This window comes from Neltuma alba, unplaced genomic scaffold, assembly GCF_004799145.2.
Source record: "Neltuma alba isolate B1F8T4 unplaced genomic scaffold, ASM479914v2 tig00012520_pilon, whole genome shotgun sequence".
NCBI classification, from domain to species: domain Eukaryota; kingdom Viridiplantae; phylum Streptophyta; class Magnoliopsida; order Fabales; family Fabaceae; genus Neltuma; species Neltuma alba.
The window spans coordinates 185,259-204,578 of NW_021636987.1; the positions used below are offsets into that span (position 1 = coordinate 185,259).

A 19,320-nucleotide genomic window follows, 5' to 3' on the forward strand; every position below is an offset into this window, starting at 1 on the left:
ACATTTTATTTATTAAATATAAAATTTTCTATTATAATATTTTAAAATTATTATATTTTGTAAATTAATATTTTTAGTCATTTTTCATTATTTAATGAAAGTCATACCTATATTGACTATTTTACAAACTCAACTCACTTATCCCGTTATCTGATCATAATTCAAATAGCCTTTCTCCTTTATAAATTAATTTTTATAAAAGCTAATCTAAACATAAATATATTATTCAATCAAACTTTTTAAAAGCCAGATTAAAAATAAATTACCTTTCCTACCGTCAATTCAAATAGAACCTCAAATTTTATCCAGATATTCAACCAAAAAGAATCTAATCTAAACCAACCACAAAAAGTGGCTCGATTTGTCAAGATCACAATGATAAAACAGAAACAAAACAACGAACTACACCAGATAATTCAGTCAAAAGTCAGTGCCATAAAGAACTGGAGTGCTACATAGCAGAGTCACAAAACAAATACACAGGATTACAGATAACACCCATAAGAGGTTACAATTTATTCCGAGGAGTTTAAAGCTTCTCCATGTGATCACGCATATACTCGATGTCGCTGAGGTTTGAGAGTGTGGTGATTCATCCCTGCAAACCAATAATACCTGAACGAACAATGCCAAAAATTTAGAGCACTTAAGTCAATATGAGCAGACACACAAAAATAGCCTGAATATATAGCACTGTAGCTTCCCAAGAGATAATAACGGGGAGGAAAGTGCAAAAACTAAAAAAGTATATTTGCATCTGAAATTAGATGACAAAAGTTTTTGACATATCTTATACTGGTAAAGTCTTTAGAGATCTTCAAAATAACTTTACTTTGTAGAATCACCCAAAACAAAAAAAAAAAAGAGCTGATGGTGCTTACCACAAGCCACTCGGCCACCAGCATTTCCAGTTGTTTTACTAAGTTCGTGGCCCCCTAGATACAGGAGCATAGAGTGTTAACATGAAGGGAGCTAAAAGAGGAAGTGGAAAAGGGAAAGAAAAGAAACTTCCAAGTCTAAAAAACAATGGAGGGGATATGCCCCATGAAACAATCGTGTGACAATGCAATAAAATTTATGCAGAGAATGCAACTAGTAGAAACGCAGGCGATCAATCAATGAGTAGGCCAGCCAAGGACGCTGTAGGACATAAGTGTAATACCAAGCCATATGTAAACGGTATAATAGAAACCCTGCAAATTTCCTAACTTGTGTCAAATACGATACTACATAGAGCAACTTCAATGCAGCATCATTTCCCTCCCAATAGCAAAAGAGAGCCCATATGTGATGGTAGCACAAACAACAAACTTTTTGGTCCAGACATATGTGTACATATTTTACGTCCCAAATCAGAGGACAAGCAGCAATTGATCTCTCCACTTTGAATTCAGGGGAAAAAAGATGTGGTACTTTCAACAAATAACTGAGCACAAATGGCTCACTAAAGTTGTCAGAAGTCATTCATATAATTTACAAGCACCTTTCCCCAGATCATCAGGATCCCCATGAACAACAACAGCCCGTCCAATGATGGAGTTTGGTCCACTGAGAGGAATCTGCAGAGTTAAGTAACTTAAAGTTATGAAGTTCAGATTTTAGATTCAGTCATCCAGAAGAAGTCATTAAGATCTTAATAACAAACCTGATTGTCAGTAATATTGAAGCTCACAGTTCCTGAATCATAGAGCAGGGTTGACACCAACTCAATGATAAAAAAGCACAAATTATAATAAGCAAAACAAAAGAACTCTTTCGTTTGGGGAAAAAAAAAAGAGCTCTTTCAAAATGAACCATCACCAGAACCAATCCATACCATCATCACCAACATTAACATTTCCTAGATCACCAGCATGACGGTTCTCATCTTCAGGTGCACCATGCTCCTTGCCAGCAGGATTAAAATGTGGACCTGTTAAAATAATTCAAAGATTTAGTGATATTATTGCAAGACAGTGTTTGAATTTTAATCCTCGTAGGAAACTTCATCTCCAGGCTTAAGCATTTGGAGAACATAAAATTTAATAGCAACATAAAAAAAATCTTTTAAGCTAGGAAAAACAAGCTATCCATTTCAATTTCCTCACTTCTTATGTTAAACTGAAAATGACTCTTTCCTCTGGTTCAGTATTGCCGACGCATAAGAAAAAAGGTGCTAGTTTATTGTCAATAGACTATACCAGTTGACAAGCAACCATTTGTGGTGTCGCCAAGGGCATGGACATGGAAGCCATGGAGCCCAGGCTTCAGGCCTCCAAGGTTTCCGGTTACAGTTGTTGGCCCTGAAAATTCAAAATACAACGTTTGTGACTGACGCAGGGAAAACAAAACGCATCCTTCAGAAAGATTTGAGACCAACCGAAACTTACCATCTCCTTCCTGAACGAAGTAGATAGTTCCAGTGACGCCCTCATTGCTTTTAAGAACTGCGACAGCCTTCACCATTTTTTTAATGTGATCTGAGCACGAACACCTTTTAGAATGTGTACACAAGACAGAATATGCAAACTGGCAGCACAAGACATTAACATTGCCCGGCAATCTACGAAGAAGAGAACAAAAAACAAAAAGAATACGCAAAATATTCTATATTCTGATTCCATCATATTTCGTCCAATCACAACAACGAAAAACTAATTCTCAACTCTCAAGTAACACCAATTTCAAGTCATATAGCATTGTGCAGCGTGAATATTACAATTTCCTTAAGAGCCGGAAGAATGCAGTTGAAAAATGAAACTCAGGTTAATTACGAATAAGAGGAGAAGACAGTCCCTGCACTGTAAGTGCAAAATGATCACTCCAAACTAGCTGAATGTTTAATGGAGCAGTCTGATGATCACTCCAAACTAAAACTGAAACTAGCACTTCCACAGAATCAAACAGGAGGAGAAAAACAGACGAAAAGGAAAACTTAGATTTGCGAGTTGAAGCTTCTTTTCTTTTTCGTGATAAAGAAATATATCCTTCAACCTAGTGTCATAGACGCGATCCTTGTCTCATTTCTAATCACATAAAAACACAGAATCAATGCACCGCACTATTCGTGATTTCTGAAAATGAATTCGAGAGAAGGACGTAGGAATGCTTTTTTCTTCGTCTTCACTTTATCCTGATAATCACATTCACACATTGTAGGTCCTAACAAAGTTGATGTACAGGAATAGGCATTCACTATATAATTAAGATGTCAGAAGCAGAAACCAAAGGAACGAAAGCAGCATTGGACCTTTTAATCTTTCTTCTTCAGAGTCAGAAACAGACTTACCTCAGTGCACCCCTCGGAACAAGAGCGAGGGAAAGGAACAACCTACAATCAGCGCTAATAGTCGCAGCCTTGTAGTTGCGGTATGCTTTTATATTCGGAAATGAGAGCAACTTTCCCTCACCTACCCTGTTGCCACCAAACCCGCTTCCGGGGTAGAATGGTAGCATGGTCTAGTGATACATGGAGATAAAATTAAAATATGATTAAATTTTGAAAATAAAATTAATAAATTTTAAAGTTTTTGTAGATTTCAATAAAACATATTTAAAATTATTTATTAATAGAATCACTTACGCTATGTTTGGCTCGACGGAGGGAAGGGGAGGGGAGGGATTTTAATCAAGGGAAGGGGAGGGGAGGAAAGGGGAGGGTAGCTACAAAGGGAAGGGGAGGGAGGGGGAGGGGGGAGGGATTTTAATGATCTCCTGTTTGGATTGATTGGAGGGGAGGGGAGGGAGCAATTTTAATAATACCTTATTTTGTTCTAAAAAAAATTGACTATTTTAGCCTCATAAAATTTAAATGAATTTTCTCACTTTTTATTTTGTTAAGATATAACTATATATATATAATACAATTCACTAATTTTGATTTACAAGATACAGTCACACACTTATAGAATATCAAGACAAAAAGTCACAAGTGATAGATTTCAATCAGAGAAAAGACCTTGAAGGTGAAAGAAATACCAACGGCCTCTTAGAATTAGAAGAAGAGAAAAAAAGTTTACAAATGCTCACTAATTTTGGAGATAATTATCTTAATAACCTCTTATTAGATGCTCAAAAGAACTCTATTATGTAGAAATGTTTATGATTGATTAGAGGTTAACAAATCGAAAGGGCATATAAGGAATTAAAATATCATCTCTCACCTCCCCTCCAAAAAACCCCACTTTTGGAGGGGAGGCTAGAAGGGAAGGGGAGGGGAGAAGAACCCCTCCCCTCTTTAAAAAACATCTTAACCAAACGAGGGGAGGGGAGCTCCTCCCCTCCCCTCCTAAAAATTATACCAGCCAAACAAGGGGAGGGGAGCAACTTCCCTCCCCTCCCCTCCGAAAACCCCATACCAAACATAGCGTAAGTATTATTCAATATAACATTAATTTTATCATGAGTACTTAAGTTTGGATAAAGGGGTTTATTTATTTATTTATTTATTTATTTTTGGCCTGCATGGACAAGTGGCTTTAGCTGTAAACTGTCAAGGGTTCTATCAGTAATGGCGGAAATTCTAGGAATGATCCATGGCCCACACTGGTGCTGGACAAATAACTTCAAATGAATAGTGATGATGGAGGCTAAACATGCTCATGCTCTAGCGGGAAACTACTGAATCTTTGATCACGATTCATTTGAAAGTAATCAGATGGATGGTGATGATAGAGGCTAACAGTTTCTCCCTTGGGCTTTCTCCGCGATATGCTTTGTTATTTATTTGTTTGCTTTTCTGATGGCTGCTTCTAGTCCTTGTATTGGTTCTTCTGAGGATCACTTTGTAATTGGTGCATTGTTTTTACGTTTTTAATGCATGATTCAGTTCTATAGTCAAAAAAAAAAAAAAGAATGATGGGATGAGAATGCAAAGATGCTGCGGTTAATTATGATTTAAAGACTCGCACAGATTTCGCATTTTCAGCATGACACTTGAAAAAGCTCATCCAATCCTTCAAACCATAATTTAGTTTAATAAACTAAATTTTAAATACTCCATGCTGTCAGGATTTTTTAAAATTACTTTTAACAATCAATATAACAGGAAATTTATTTTTAATTTGATTAGATTTTAACATACTATTTCTTTCGATTTTTAATATAAGAGCTAGTTTTCCTTTCAATTTAATTCCAAATACAAAATTTCAATTCACTTTGTCTTTAATATTTATCTATTTTTTAAGTAATTCTTATAATAATTACATATGTTAAAGTGTTATTATCAATTTATAATTCAAACATATATAATTAATAAAGGTATTTTAAAAAATATATTTATTTATTATAAATAACTAATTTAAGTAACTTTCTTGATTTCTCCAAATTAACCAATCAAGTCAACTAGGAACCGGATGTATTAAAAATTATGCCCGGTAAAAAGCTGATTTTTCCAAATACACTTTTGTAAGAATTGAAAATCAGATTATTATACAAAGAAATTATAAATCAAACCTCAACAACTCGCTCGAAGATGACGGGAGTTAGTTACTCATGCAACCCGAGTTGCTATTGTTTTTTGGGTCAGGGAAATTCTACCTCCTATTCCTAATATAAAAATTTATTCAATTTTTAATTTAGTCCTAAAACTCTAATTTATTTTATTTTTTATATTTATTTTTTTTAAAAAAATAGTTTTTGTAGTTTGCACATATTAAAAGTTTTATTAAACGATAATTCTAATAAGGGTATTTTAAGAAAAATAATATATATTTATTATAAATAACTAACTTAACTATTATACTCTTAAGGACCTGAAAAGTATTAAATCTTAATACTTCTTAATATATGACTTAATTGTTAAGTTGATTTTAATCATAAATATAAGACCTATTTATCATATTTATTAATTTTTTCTAAATTACTACTATAGATACTTTCTTAACCATAATTAAGTAAAATAAAGAGAAGGATATTAAAAAAAATGATTATAGTGTTTTAAGAGAAATATATTATTTTTTATAATTAACCAACTTACTTAATTTTTTTAATCTAATTAAATTAATTAAATAAATTTTATATTAAGCACGGAATACCAGTATTAATCAAGCTGACGAAGGATGGTCAAAATAATAAAACACGAGCGAGCAAGCGGACGATTTTATAGTAGTAGTATTTTAATCTTCTCGGGTCGTAAATCTTTTACCCCGAATTCCGTTGACCTTGGTTCATTCGAATTCGGCTTAGGGTTTCTAGTGTGATTTCTATCAAACTGATTTTCTTGTAATCTTGGAGCGAGTTTTCAGAGAAATGTTTTCAGAGACGGTGATAAAGCAGGGCCCAAATTTTAATTCAGTACAATCGGATGCTTCCGCCCCCAGATTTTATGAGTGGCTTTTCGAGTGTCATGGGTTCTGGCACAATGCGACTTTGATCATCGCCTCGCTTCTTTTTGTCTTTTACTTGGCAGCCCAATCCAAGAAGAGCTTCTTGAAGTTTTCACTTGGTCGCTCTAACATTATAATATCATATTATGGATGCCTTTGGCTTGTTAGCGTCCTCAACCTTGTTTGGTGTCTTCTCCAGGTTCGTTCTTGTAATCTATTGTCCGCATGGTTTGTCCGTTATTAGGTTTCTTGTGAGTTGTGAAGGGTCACTTGAATAATTGATATCCTTTCTAAGCATTGGGCCATGCAAGTTACGGCGTAATTGCGCTGGAATAAATATGAGGTGGTCACAGTTATGTTCACTTAAATCTGGACAACACTTTCATGGAACTGATATCTGTTTCTTGCTGGGCTTTTATGCACATAAGCTTTAACATCTAACATCATCATGTTGCTTGTTTAGCCCATCGCAGCCGTTATAAGAGAAGTTTGTCGGTCAATAACTCAGTGGAAAGCTTCTCCTTGTTTTTCACTAATATATGCATGGGCATTTGACTGGCGTTCTATTTATTTTTGGTCTCTCTGCTTGGTCTTTTTAAAATAGGAGTGGTGAAAGCAATTTAGAAATTCATGCCCTTCATAGCAAAAATTATTTTAAAGAACTAGGGAGAATGACAATTTAAGACCTCATAAAAAGGTTAATATCAAATCAGGACCTCATCACAACTTAAATTCCCAAATTTTAGTACTCAATTGCCCATATTTGAATACAGAAAATTTTTTTAGAAGTTCCATCCTCTGTTGTGAGGTCCGTAGTTGTCATGCTCCCAAAGAACTATTCTCTAAATGCTTATATGGATTGCACTAATACTGCTGTACCTATCGTGGTGAATTGTTTGTTATGTTGTCTCAACAATTTGATCAATTTCTTGTTAGCATATAACTTTGTCAAAAGAAGCTGTATTAGTTATTCTTTGTTGCCGTCATGATCTGTAGAGTGTTGGTGTCACTTAAGTTGATATAGAGAACTCTTTTAGTTCACACATCGTGGTGAATCCTACATATGGCAAACCTAGAGTTGTTATAATGGAGCATTTTTGTCTACTAGTATCCGTAATGTCATGACTCTTATGTTGACTCAGGTGTGGGAGTGCACTCCTGGGAAAGAGTTGGCGTGGAACTTACTATCATTGTTTACTACATCTGGCATGCTGTTTCTGGAAGTAAGCTTGTTGGCTTTTTTGCTTCAGGGAAATATAGCAAGCGACCCAGAAGCATTGACCCGGACTTTTGGTATCTCAGGGCTTATCGTTGGTTTAGATATCTCATTGAAGGTTTTTCTTTGATATTCACTATAGTACGCCTTATGGTTCTTTCAATTATGCTCAAAACGTGATTAGCACTTGGAGAAAAATGAAAACTTTCTTTTCTAGCAGTGCACGTTTAGGAGTAAATCTAGAATCTATTTTTATGTAGTGAATATGAATGTGAAAAGATTTTGCGTTTCTATCTACTTCTCCAGAAAAAGAAAAGAGATTGTGGTTTCCCTTATTTAATAAATGATTCGTTTTGCCCATATTTTAGGCTCTATATCTGTTTGGATTTGGGATCCCATTATTCATCGACAGCAATGAAAATAGCCATCATGTGAAGTGGAACTTGTGGGTTTTCCACAAGCTGCTGCTCACTGCCGTTTATGGCTTCGTACTCTTTATGTACCATTCCAGGTGGAGAGAAAAGTTGCCTGGTGAGTAACTTTGTGGATCAGCATATGAGTGCTTTCTATAATGTTTCATGATTGCTAAATTGTACTACCTTTCTGCAGCCAGGCCTGCATTTTACAAGTATATTACGATCATGTTCATCTTGAATGCAATTGCACTCTTTTCTTGCGGCCTCACGGGAAATGGTGCTGCTTTTGGTTTCTGGTTAGTGTCTTTCTATGGCATATTTCAAAGCCTTGTTTTTTTACCAGGGCATCTTTTTCTAAGGCTGTGTTACTTGTTTTACAGGCTCTATATTGCCACTGTTGTCTGTTACCATGCTTTTTATCTTCCTCTTCTGTATATAACATTTCTGGCAGACTTCTTCCAGGTTATAATGCCCTTCACTTAATCCTCTGACTAAGGATTTTATGTTCAAACTTCTGTCGTATTTATGGTCATGGTCTTATGGATAACCTTGTGTTTTGCTGACTGATCGTTATAATTTGTCTTAATTATAGGAGGAAGATATGCACTTTGAGAACATGTATTATTCTGAGATGAAAGATGCTGGTTTCTTCGATGCTGATTGGGAGTGATGTGATATAGAGTAGAATATGACCTCGATAACTAATCGCAGGACAATCTGGTTCACAAAAATATGTAGATAAATGTATCTAGTGTTTTGTATCGCATCATCATTTAGAAAAGAATGTTACTTGACAGCACAAGCCTTGAATGAAAGGTATGTCGGTAAATTGCTTTCTCTAGGCACTGCCACTATAATGGTCTGTTAACCGTTTGAGGGGAAAAGAGAGGAGAACCACTAATCCCCTGTACATATTTGTTTAATACAATTCTTTTAGCTCAAAAAAATAAAAAAACAGAGAGAGAGAGAGAGAGAGAGAGACAGGAAAAGAATTTCACCAAGGAAAAAGGAACATTTTTCCCCGGGGGGGGGGGGACGTTGGTGCGTATTTGTGCGTGATATCGGATGGCTTAGTAAATATACGACGAATGTATGAATTATATTGTCAAGCATTATGTAGTTAGGTGTTTTAAGGAAAATAAAAATGTTGATAATAAAAGCATAAATATACAAGTAACAAAAAGAATCGCCCTGTATACCCCGGAAAGTGGTGCCCTGAGCCACAAAATGTACCAAATATGGACAACATGTAATTAAAGGATCACAGGCACGGCAATGGTGTGTGTTGGTGAGTCACCGCGTAAGCGTCAAGTTAGTTAGCATTTCTCTGAGGAATCCACTGAACTGATTGGTTGTGTATTACAATGGTGACAATCAAATGTGTTTCAGTTTAAGATGTATCCTTCCATTGCATTGACTGTACTAGTGAGACGCGGGAATCCATTCGTTACAAAAGGTTACTGCCTCCGGTTTTTAATATAAAAATTTATTTAATTTTTATTTTGATTCTAAATATAAAACTATAATTTATTTTGTCTTTCATATTTATTTAATTTTTTAAAAAATAGTTCTTATAATAATGATAGTTCTAATTAATATACTTGATTAGCAAGGATATTTTAAGAAAGACAACATTTATCTATTACAAATAACTAACTTAATTAATTTTTTTAATATACTCAAATTAGTCAACTAGTTCTTATATTAAGAGCTGGAGGTATTATTTAATTTATCCTGTTTTTTTTCATTTTCTTTCTTTGTCAACGTTATCCACCACTCTGGATGATCATATTCGGATAAATTCATACAATGAAGAGGAAACTCATGCAGCTTATTAAGATGGAACTCATGCGATGCACGAGCTCTTGGTAAAGCCGGGAAAGATATAAATTGGTATCAAAAAATTTATCCCATCCCGCTTAATTATACATTTACCTTTTTGAAACGTCAACTTCCATGCGTACACAGAGACGCGTTGATTTCTACTGTATTAACTAATTTAAAAACATTAAAAAATTATTAAATTACTTAATTATAACATATGTTATATGATTTTTTTAAAAAATATTTGTATGTATCATTAGATTATACCAACTCCAATCCTTAATATAAGAGTTAGCTGACTAATTTGATTATATTAAGAAAACTAGTTAAATTAACTATTTGTAATAAATATATGCTTTCTTTTCTAAAATATCCCTGCTAATTAAGTTTATTGGTTAGAACTATTATGATTACAAAGACTACCTTAAAAAAAATAGATAAATATAAGAAACAAAGTGAATAAGGGTTTTATGTTTATGATCAAAATAAAAGTCAAATAAACTCTTATATTAAGAACTGGAGATAGTATATCAATTTATAAGTAAAGTAAATTAATTTTAAAAAAATTATAAATATAAATATTTAAATTAATTTAGTAATTTTTTTAATCTTTTTTAAATTGATTTACTGAGTGTATATTAAGGACGTTCTGGACGCCGGAGGCACTGTCTTTTCTGCCGCCACGCAGATTTCCATATTTTATAAGATATTACCCCTTTTACTTAATATAAGATTCTGTTTGATTTTTATTTTGGTCCTAAATATAAGACTCCAATCCACTTTGTTTCTCATATTTACTCAATTTTTTTCCAAGATAATCCTTCTAATAATTATAGTTCTAGTTAATACACTTGATTAGCAAGGATATTTTAGAAAAGACACTATTTAGGACAAATAACTAACTCAACTTATTTTCTTAATCTCCTCAAATTAGTCAACTGGCTCTTATAATTAGGACTAGAGGTAGTATTTCATTTGAAATTCTTTTTCTTTTTCTTTTTTTTTTTGGTGACAAAAGCAATTGTTCTGATGACTCAAACAAAATTACAAAAGTATTTTGTTTTGTTTAATCGTACCGGAATCCTCAGAAAATCCGATATCTTAATTTGAACACAATGCTGAAATGCAAATGAAAGCCTCTCGGGGACCAGAAGTTTACCTGCCCGTTCATGCTCGAAACCTCATCACAAGAAGCAAATGGTCACCAATTTCTCCCATTCTCATCAGCCATCACCGTATGAAGCCACTCAGCTCTTAAAAAGCGGCAAATTTGGACCCTTCTGTAACATTTTGTATCATCTGATAAAGCCAGCTGTTTCTCTACTCTCTTTTTTCTTCTTGTTGATGTATCTTTAATTCTTTAATTATACATATTTTTAATTTTTAATTTTACAATGTGTCCTTTTCTAATCTGATTTTATAAAGAAAATTAGTCTCGTTGGATCGTGTCGTACTCTCTGAGTTTTAATCAATTTTCAGTTTACTTTAACGTAGTTGCGTTTGACCACGAAGTCAAGCAGCGGAGAAAGCGATACTACTTTGAAATTGTAACTTTAAGAAGTAAATTTGAAGTTTTGGACTGACGAGAGGGGAGGTGGGGTAAAATGGTAGTGGGGCCCAGCACTTTGGCGCCACGGTTGCACGGAGCCATGGAACAAGCCCGCCTTCGTGTCGTGTCGGTAACAATCAATGCGTTCCACACGTCCTTTGACTGACTCCACAAAGTAAATTTATTAAAAGCAAAGCCATTACTGTTTCCAGTTTTTCACATCACTCGCTATTATGATTCCAAAACGACAAAAACAAAAGAACCCTCTGTTTACCACTTTCACTGTGATCTTCATACTGATTCCCTTCCTTTTCGTTCCCCCCTTCTGCTATCTCTTGATCGTTTCCCCTTTTTCTTCCCTCGTTGATGCTCATACTGGTAAACACAGCCTTTCAGTTTCTTCCCATTTCCAGCCCTCTGATCGTGCATGAAAAGCATGCTGCTTATTTCCTATTTTACTAGCTCACAAGGTCCATTTCTTATCTGATTAGTTCGTCTTTTCTAGAGCTCTTGACTCCGTCGTTAACAATTGACGTGTCTCTCAGAACGAGTGGGATCTCTGTCGTTTTTAGATGTTGATCTTCACCTTCTGAGGCGACGACTCTGCTCACTCCCTTCTTCTTCTTTTTTGATACTTTTGCTTCCCTCTTGTTCTCTTTGTTAAACGAAACTGAAGTAAGGAATGAAGATGAGTTTCTGGTACTTCGTGATTATAAGCCCTCTTATTTTCAGTAGGCGGCGTATGAAAATCTGCAAGTTCAGTTTTCACTATTTTCACTTCTAATGAAATGCAGGTTGCTAGGCTTGGAATAAAACCTGTTTGGTTTTGGATGCTGGTTCGATTAGCTTGAATTTGGATTATAATACACCGAGCGCTAGTCATGAGCAAAAGACTTCTGCAAATTGAGCCCAAGGAACTTAAGCTTACCTGTGCGTAAACAATTGAATATTTGCCTATGGTCGTTCTTTCTAGAAGCTTCTCACTTCTTGATTAAAATGTTAACGGATTCTTCCTTTATATTTTCCTTTTTATATTTGCACTCACAAATTAATATATTAGCTAGAAATAATATTTATGCTTGATTACTTGGAAATTAAAATATTTTTGCCTGAAATCTATTAGATCTTTAGGTATCATATTTCCAGTTCATCTACGAAACTGAATCTATCGTAAACTTGAGACTGATGGATGGATTGACAAGGCAAATTGCTTAGGGATTTATGCATACTGTTATCAAATGTTTTTAGTTCCTGGCTAATCCGTGACCTGAGTGGTCACCCTCGTTCCCTGTTTTATTTCTGATAATGTTTCGGTTCAGTATTTTTAGCGGTCACTGACACAGTTTTTGGCATTTATAGTTGAACTAAAGAAGCGAAGTTCATGCTCAGTTCAGTTGACTAATAACACCCACCACTATGTTGCTTTCAAGGTCCGAGCACCTTTCTTATTCTTGCAACTGATCTTTATTTGTTGACCTGGAAATCGGTATTATTAATACATAATACTGGGCAGCTAAATCAATTAGGTCTGATATTGGCAGATCAAGACAACTTCGCCCAAGAAATACTCAGTTCGGCCACATGTAGGAGTTCTCATGCCAAAATCTTCTTGTGCGTTCGTAGGTATAACTTTCTTGTGACCTATGTTATTTTTATCTCGTTTGCCAGTTAGTATTATTTACTGGTGTCAAATGAGTGGAAATGACTGAGTTGGAAGATTAGTAAGTGAAATTGGTTTGTGGTTTATTGATTCACCTACATGATATGCATATTTTTGTTTGGCATCAACCTAGTCACAATGCAAGCTCAACGAACGGCACTGGTAGATCTGATGTGCAAGGACAAATTCTTAATCCAAAGCACCGTTGTTCCTGTTGAAACGACTAATGATGACATTACTTCTAGCTTGGTACGGATGTGTCCTTGGTTTACAGATCGTGTTGGTCGTTTTTATTATTTCTTTTTAATATTTACTATTTCATTTGTAAATCATAGTTTGTCAAAGATGCCGGCAGATACATTGAAGAAGAGAAACTGAAAGTGACCCTGGTTAGCCCATTTCATTCAGCCGAAGCATCTCCTGTTAATGGAGACATTAAAAAAGGACTAGCCCAAGAAAATGATAAGATGTTCAGTGAAGATGAAATTACATCTCCGGAAAACATGGTCAGATAAAATCCTCTAATGCTTGGTTTAAAGTTCCTTTCCTTCCTTAATCTCTGTCTTAATCACCTCAATATTTCAAATCCTTGGATCATTTACTTTGTCAGTTACTCAATTGGAAGGTTTGCAAATTATGACTTGTGGATAGTTGTTTTCATGGTTTGAAGAATGCTTTTTGTACTCTATAAAACAATATGATGTTGAGTAAATTCAAACTTTGTCGATGCTGTTTCTTATGCTTTTGGTCGGAGTCATGTTTTAGGAAATTGTTATCGGTTCCCTTTGGTTTTGTTTGTTGTCACAATTGGAAGCGTTGTTACTCTCCTGCGCATATGCTTGGGGGATGGGTTGGTTATTAATTTCACTAGTTCAAATTATACTTATTAAAGAACTAATGTCTCATAAGCTGTTACCTGGAATATGTCACTGTCAGGTTAAGAATGCAGAGAATAAGATAGATAATGAGGAGTTAAAGTATGTAAAGGATATGAAATTGAAGCCGGCAAAAGATAGGGTGTTCAGTGCTGTGAAGGATGTGGAGGAACCGAAACCAGATAAAACAGCGCTGAAAGTGCCAAATAATTTGGAGCTGAACATTGCAAAGGATGTAGATGAATTGAAGTCAGAGAAAGCAGAAGAGTCAAAGATATCAAGGGGTATAGAAGAGCTGAAATTAATGGAATCTACTGAGAATTCAGAGGTATCAAAAGATGCAGAGAAACTGAAGTCAGAAAAAGAAGTGAAGGTATCAAAGGGCGTAGAGGAGTTGAAATTAATGGCATCCATAGAAGAGATGAAGTTAAAACTGGATGAATTTGAGTCCAAGTTAAATGAGGTCAGTCATTTAATCGTGACTTTTTTCCATATATATATGATTGTGATAGTGGCTTTGATCTAAAGCTATTATGTTGTGACATCGAAAAGATTTCTTTGCATGTACAGAGAAAGATATAGAGATGTCTTTAATCATCGAGACCTTTAACTCGACAAAATGTGATCTGAAAGGAATGAATATATATATTGAGTGAATGACAGCAATAAATATTAATAATAAAAAAAGGTCTGAAGAGGATAAAGAACTGAATAATAGCTTTATGTTGTTTCAACTTTTTAAATAAACATTTTTAATATATTTTTGTCGTGGATTATCACAAAAAACACTTTACAAACAAAGCTTTAAAAAAAAAAAAAAAGATAAAGATGCGTCCTTTATTATTCAGTTCTTTATCCTCTCCACACCTTTTTTTATTATTAATACTTATTGCTGTCATTCACTCAATATATATATATATATTCATTACTTTCAGATCACATTTTGTTGAGTTAAAGGTCTCAATGATTAAAGACATCTCTATATCTTTCTCTGTACATGCAAAGGAAATCTTTTCCATGTCACAACATAATAGCTTTAGATCAAAGACATCTCTATGTTTGGATAGATGATTGTGATAGTGGCTCTTGAGTTCAATCTTAATCCCTACGATCCAACCACGGACATGTTCAAGTTTCTGGCTTCCTGTGCAGGCTGGAGTAACAATATCGAAGCTAAGAGAGGAAAGGATGGCAAGCAGGCTAGAGACTGAGATGTTGCAAGAAAAACTAGTAAGCGCAAGACTGTTTCTTTTTGGCCCAAAAAAAAAAACTCTCTAGTCTTACAATTACTGGTGTTGTTTCCTTGGTCATTTGTCCTGTCGTAATTTCTTATCTTCGTGTAGTGCAATTTATTTGTCGTTACAGAAATTGGAGTACCGTCCATATATCAATGGTGGTTTAGGATGAAAATAAAATACGTTTTAAGAGTATTCTTTTACTCGAATTTAGCCGATAAGTTGGGTGATGTCTCATCACTGTTGCTGGCATGTGCTTTTATACCTGCAGGCGGATCTGAGTAAGAGAGATGCAAGAGAAGTTCAAGTTGGGTTCCCTCTTCTGTATGTCTGCATGGTGGCGCTAATCTGTGTATTCCTTGGATACCGTTTACACTCCTGAGTCGGGGCATCATCTGTATGAAGCGGCTAACATTTTGAGGTGTTTTGTTAATAGCTGGTGTTTTTGCGTAAATACTTAATATATCTGCAGATGTTATGGTTTGGGTTAGGGATGCTCATTTTGACCTATCTAGGTCACAACCAACATGCCGTCCCTTGCGATTAGGAAAAGGACGGTAAAGGATCTTATCAGAAAGAAAACTGTAAAGTTAAAAAAAACAAAAAAAGTAATTTGAGATCAAGATATGCATGAGACCGTTGGGTAAGGTATTTGCTGGAAAATAATATTAACTGATGCCATGTCTTGTTATTAGTTCGCCACAAGCATTTAATACCCCCGTCCGCTGCGCAGGCCACAATCTGTTCAATTCAACCAAATCACGTTACGGCCCTCGTGAATTCCTCTCTGACTTCATTAATTTCAGCTGAATCAGAGGACTTCAAGTCCTTTTTTTTTTTTGACCGGAAGGAAAATATATTAAAGGAACACTAACAAACAGTCCCACAGAGAAACCACAACAAAAGAGGGACAGAGGCCCAAACAACAAAAAACCCTAAGCCCAAGAAAACACCACCAACACAAACCCTAACTCTAAGCCACACTTAGAGAGCCACTGAGCCGCCGTCTCTGTTGCTGCTGCTAGAAAACGCGAAGGAACACTGTAAACTTCGCCGGAAATAAGGGATGGGGGTTCAAAGAACCACCCCATCGGTCCCATCCCTATTGATCTCCTTTCTGCTAATGAAAGAGCAGAAACACAGGCCCCACGCAACCACCGCCGCATGGAGAGAAACAACAACAACAGCATTAGCATCGCAGTAGCCCCCAAAGATTCCGACCAACACCACCAACACCAACCCGAAACAAAGCAACTGTAACTGAGAGGATCTACCAGAAACCAAAGCCAGTGATACTAGATCGAAGAAGATTCAAAAAGCCATACCTGATCAATGGCAACTAAGAGAGAAGAAACAGCAAGAGGAATGTCTTCAATTTTGCGGTCATCTAACCACCGTATTAGTGTCGTTAAATAACCTACCATCCACATCGTTTCCTCCTTTCTCTCCTTCACCAGCCGGACTAACCTTTCCTTAATGCCCACCCCCCAAATCACAGAAGACAAAAACAAACTAGAAGAAACAGAAATCCTAAACCCCCAAAACAAAACCCCCAAGCCGGACAGCCTCCTCTCCGGCAAACGCCGGAGAGAGAGGTGCCGGAACACTAAGCACACAGGCACAAGCTCACTCACTTACGGAGAGACGGAAACCTCTCACCCAGGAGAGACCAAAAGGGAGAGATTCTTGACTTCAAGTCCATTTACATCTTAAACATCAAGTGAAATAAATACTACAGCTCATTGCTAGATGCCAACTGAATTATAAAAGTACAATCCTTACACACATAATTCTTGCCTTCATTACAGACTAACTGACTAAGACTTGTGATGACAGCACTCCTTGCAAAATAACACACACTACTTTTGATCTTTAATATAAAATTTTGTTTGATTTTTATTTTTATCATAAATATAAGATTATAATCTGTTTTGTCTCTCATATTTATATTTTTTTCAAAGTATTCTTCTAATAATAGTAGTTCTAGCCAATACAGTTGGTTAGTAAGGATATTTTAGGAAAGACAATACCTATTTAGAACAAATAACTAACTCAACTTATTTTCTTAATCTCTTCAAATTAGTCAACTAGCTCTTATAATTAAGACCAGTGATAGTACTATTACTGATCTGATTGATATCTTTGTTAACTAATGTACATCATGTGCTGTACGAAATTTAAAAAAAGTAAATCTCATTATTCACATTATTTCTCAATAACAAGGTGTAGTATGGGTTGGCCCAAAAAAACAAAGTGTGGCATGGGTTCTGCCCAAAACAACAACAAAAAAAACACACAAGCGCATGACGAAACGAGGATGCTGCGCTGTGAATCTCACAGATCACTCGTTCTCCGGAGACAGGCCACAGGGCCCCGATTCGTTTTAGACGTCCGGCTTCTTACGATAGGGCCAGACGTTTTTTCTTGGGCATCATTGTTTTTTCAGCATTTGAAACGTCCGTTTTCATATGGTTTATTATGTATGTCATGTCTCAGTTTTATTGGTGCAATTTGTTTTTTCAATGCATCCTCCACCAATGGATCAAAATATTCAGTCGATTAAAATTATCACATGAAATAAAATTTGAATTAGTCAGTAGTTACAAAAATTAGATAATTATTAAAAATAATTATCGCAGGCATAAATCAATTTTTTATTGTTTTAGCCGACAAAGCACATTAAAATTATCCACGTGTCAGCATTATCTCCAACTGCACACGACACGAATTAATTTACGACTTTTTGCATAAACTAGAAATTTGTCACTCATGCGACACACTCACTAATATTTGGTTATATTTTAAATTCTAATAAATTGTATTATTTATGATAGCTCAAAATTCAGCTCTCATATGAATATGTTTTTTTACTCATTCAAATTGAATTTGAATTAGAGATGTGGAATTTAGGAGGGACATATGAAAATTTAAAATTAATTAATTATTTCTCCATTTAAGCCTCTAATTGACATTTTATTTATTTATGATGCTTCCTATTTAATTTAATATATTTGAATCCCAATTAAGATATTATTCAAATTCAAAATTAATTATTCATTTCTTCATTTGAGCCTTCAATTGAAGTTTCATTTAATAATGATGCTCCTCATTTAATTCAATATACCTAAATCCCAATCAAAATATTATTCAAATCTTATTAAGTGAATATATTCAGATCTCATAATATCACACCCGGTCTATTTTTAAACGAATTGAGTATTATAAGTTTTTAAGAATATAATTAATAGTTGATGATTGATTGATTTACACATTCATTAAAACATATCTCAATTGAGTTAAGCAAAAGTGATGAGAAGAAGGCCTATCCTCAACATGCCGTGGTTGTCATAAATACAAAGTAAAAGAGAAATCTTCGTGTTCCCAGCGATTGCCTGGTTAACATGAGGCTTCTGGAAAAGGCTCCGAAGGAAAGGTGAACGATGCTCTTCACATCATCAGTTCATCACACTCCTCCCTTTGCTTGGTTTGCTTGTAAGTATACAATGTGATTCTCACGTGAGTGATCCTTTCCCTTATCTTAATATTTATCAATATTTTGTTAATATTTAAAACTTCAACGTCGATGCATTTTATTAATAAAAATAAGGATGAAGAAATTTTTACAATACTTTAACTTTTGCCAACATTCTGACTAAAAAGATGCATTAACACATTCGATTCACTAATAACGGTACAAGTAAAATATATATATATATATATATATATAAAATTATGGTTCTCCCCCACGGAATCATCTAATCACAACCGTCAAAGACGCAATATGGAGAGATTGGACGATAAATGATGTATGTACATCCTTCAAAAAACTAACAGATGTATTATTTGCGTTGGCGAGTTATCTGAGGCTTTTAATGTTTTTCTGATTTGTTTTTTTTTTTTAATTTTAAAATCAAAATAAGTTAAAATCTATCGAAATTTAAAATATCGAAATGAAATTGAATGAAATCCCTACCATCATCATAATATCAAACACAAAATCATCTTTGATATTATACACCTGCAGTAGAAAATCTCAGGATTTTCTTTTTTTGGGGCCAGAAAAAAAAATCATAGGATTTATTATTTAAGTTCGGCACTGGCGAGAGTCCGTTGCCAAATTCATCGTTTATTTGAGGTCGTCTGGGAGTCTGAGCCCGTGTTTCTTCGGCTTCAAGCAATGTCACCACTTTCGCTGTAACAGTCCGCTGCCTATCCATTGCTCTGCAACTTTGCAAACACT

At 34.9% G+C, this 19,320-nt stretch overlaps 3 protein-coding genes across 4 annotated transcripts; 2 read left to right on the forward strand and 1 right to left on the reverse strand.

Annotated features, from left to right (window-relative positions):
- Nucleotides 1-310: 310 nt before the first annotated feature.
- Nucleotides 311-3,353, reverse strand: LOC114728120 (superoxide dismutase [Cu-Zn]). Of its 2 annotated transcripts, none has more exons than XM_028914963.1 (8): nucleotides 3,269-3,353; nucleotides 2,370-2,459; nucleotides 2,181-2,282; nucleotides 1,817-1,912; nucleotides 1,646-1,677; nucleotides 1,484-1,559; nucleotides 882-935; nucleotides 311-615 (listed from the first exon to the last, which is right to left on the reverse strand). In XM_028914963.1, the coding sequence occupies exons 2-8, from the start codon at nucleotides 2,443-2,445 to the stop codon at nucleotides 593-595; spliced, it is 459 nt and encodes a 152-aa protein (XP_028770796.1). In that variant the 5' UTR covers nucleotides 2,446-2,459; nucleotides 3,269-3,353; the 3' UTR covers nucleotides 311-592. The 2 variants fall into 2 exon arrangements, with proteins under 2 accessions (XP_028770796.1, XP_028770795.1); XM_028914962.1 differs by lacking the exon at nucleotides 3,269-3,353 and adding an exon at nucleotides 2,974-2,998.
- Nucleotides 3,354-6,133: 2,780 nt separating this feature from the next.
- Nucleotides 6,134-8,884, forward strand: LOC114728118 (transmembrane protein adipocyte-associated 1 homolog). Its single transcript, XM_028914961.1, has 6 exons — nucleotides 6,134-6,504; nucleotides 7,448-7,639; nucleotides 7,890-8,052; nucleotides 8,131-8,233; nucleotides 8,318-8,399; nucleotides 8,530-8,884. The coding sequence occupies exons 1-6, from the start codon at nucleotides 6,229-6,231 to the stop codon at nucleotides 8,605-8,607; spliced, it is 894 nt and encodes a 297-aa protein (XP_028770794.1). The 5' UTR covers nucleotides 6,134-6,228; the 3' UTR covers nucleotides 8,608-8,884.
- Nucleotides 8,885-11,599: 2,715 nt separating this feature from the next.
- LOC114728111 (vesicle-associated protein 2-2) lies at nucleotides 11,600-15,563 on the forward strand. Its single transcript, XM_028914951.1, has 9 exons — nucleotides 11,600-11,780; nucleotides 12,105-12,240; nucleotides 12,670-12,740; nucleotides 12,852-12,933; nucleotides 13,104-13,219; nucleotides 13,306-13,476; nucleotides 13,907-14,308; nucleotides 14,998-15,075; nucleotides 15,352-15,563. Exons 2-9 carry the CDS (start codon nucleotides 12,192-12,194, stop codon nucleotides 15,460-15,462), a joined length of 1,080 nt encoding a protein of 359 aa, XP_028770784.1. The 5' UTR covers nucleotides 11,600-11,780; nucleotides 12,105-12,191; the 3' UTR covers nucleotides 15,463-15,563.
- Nucleotides 15,564-19,320: the final 3,757 nt, after the last annotated feature.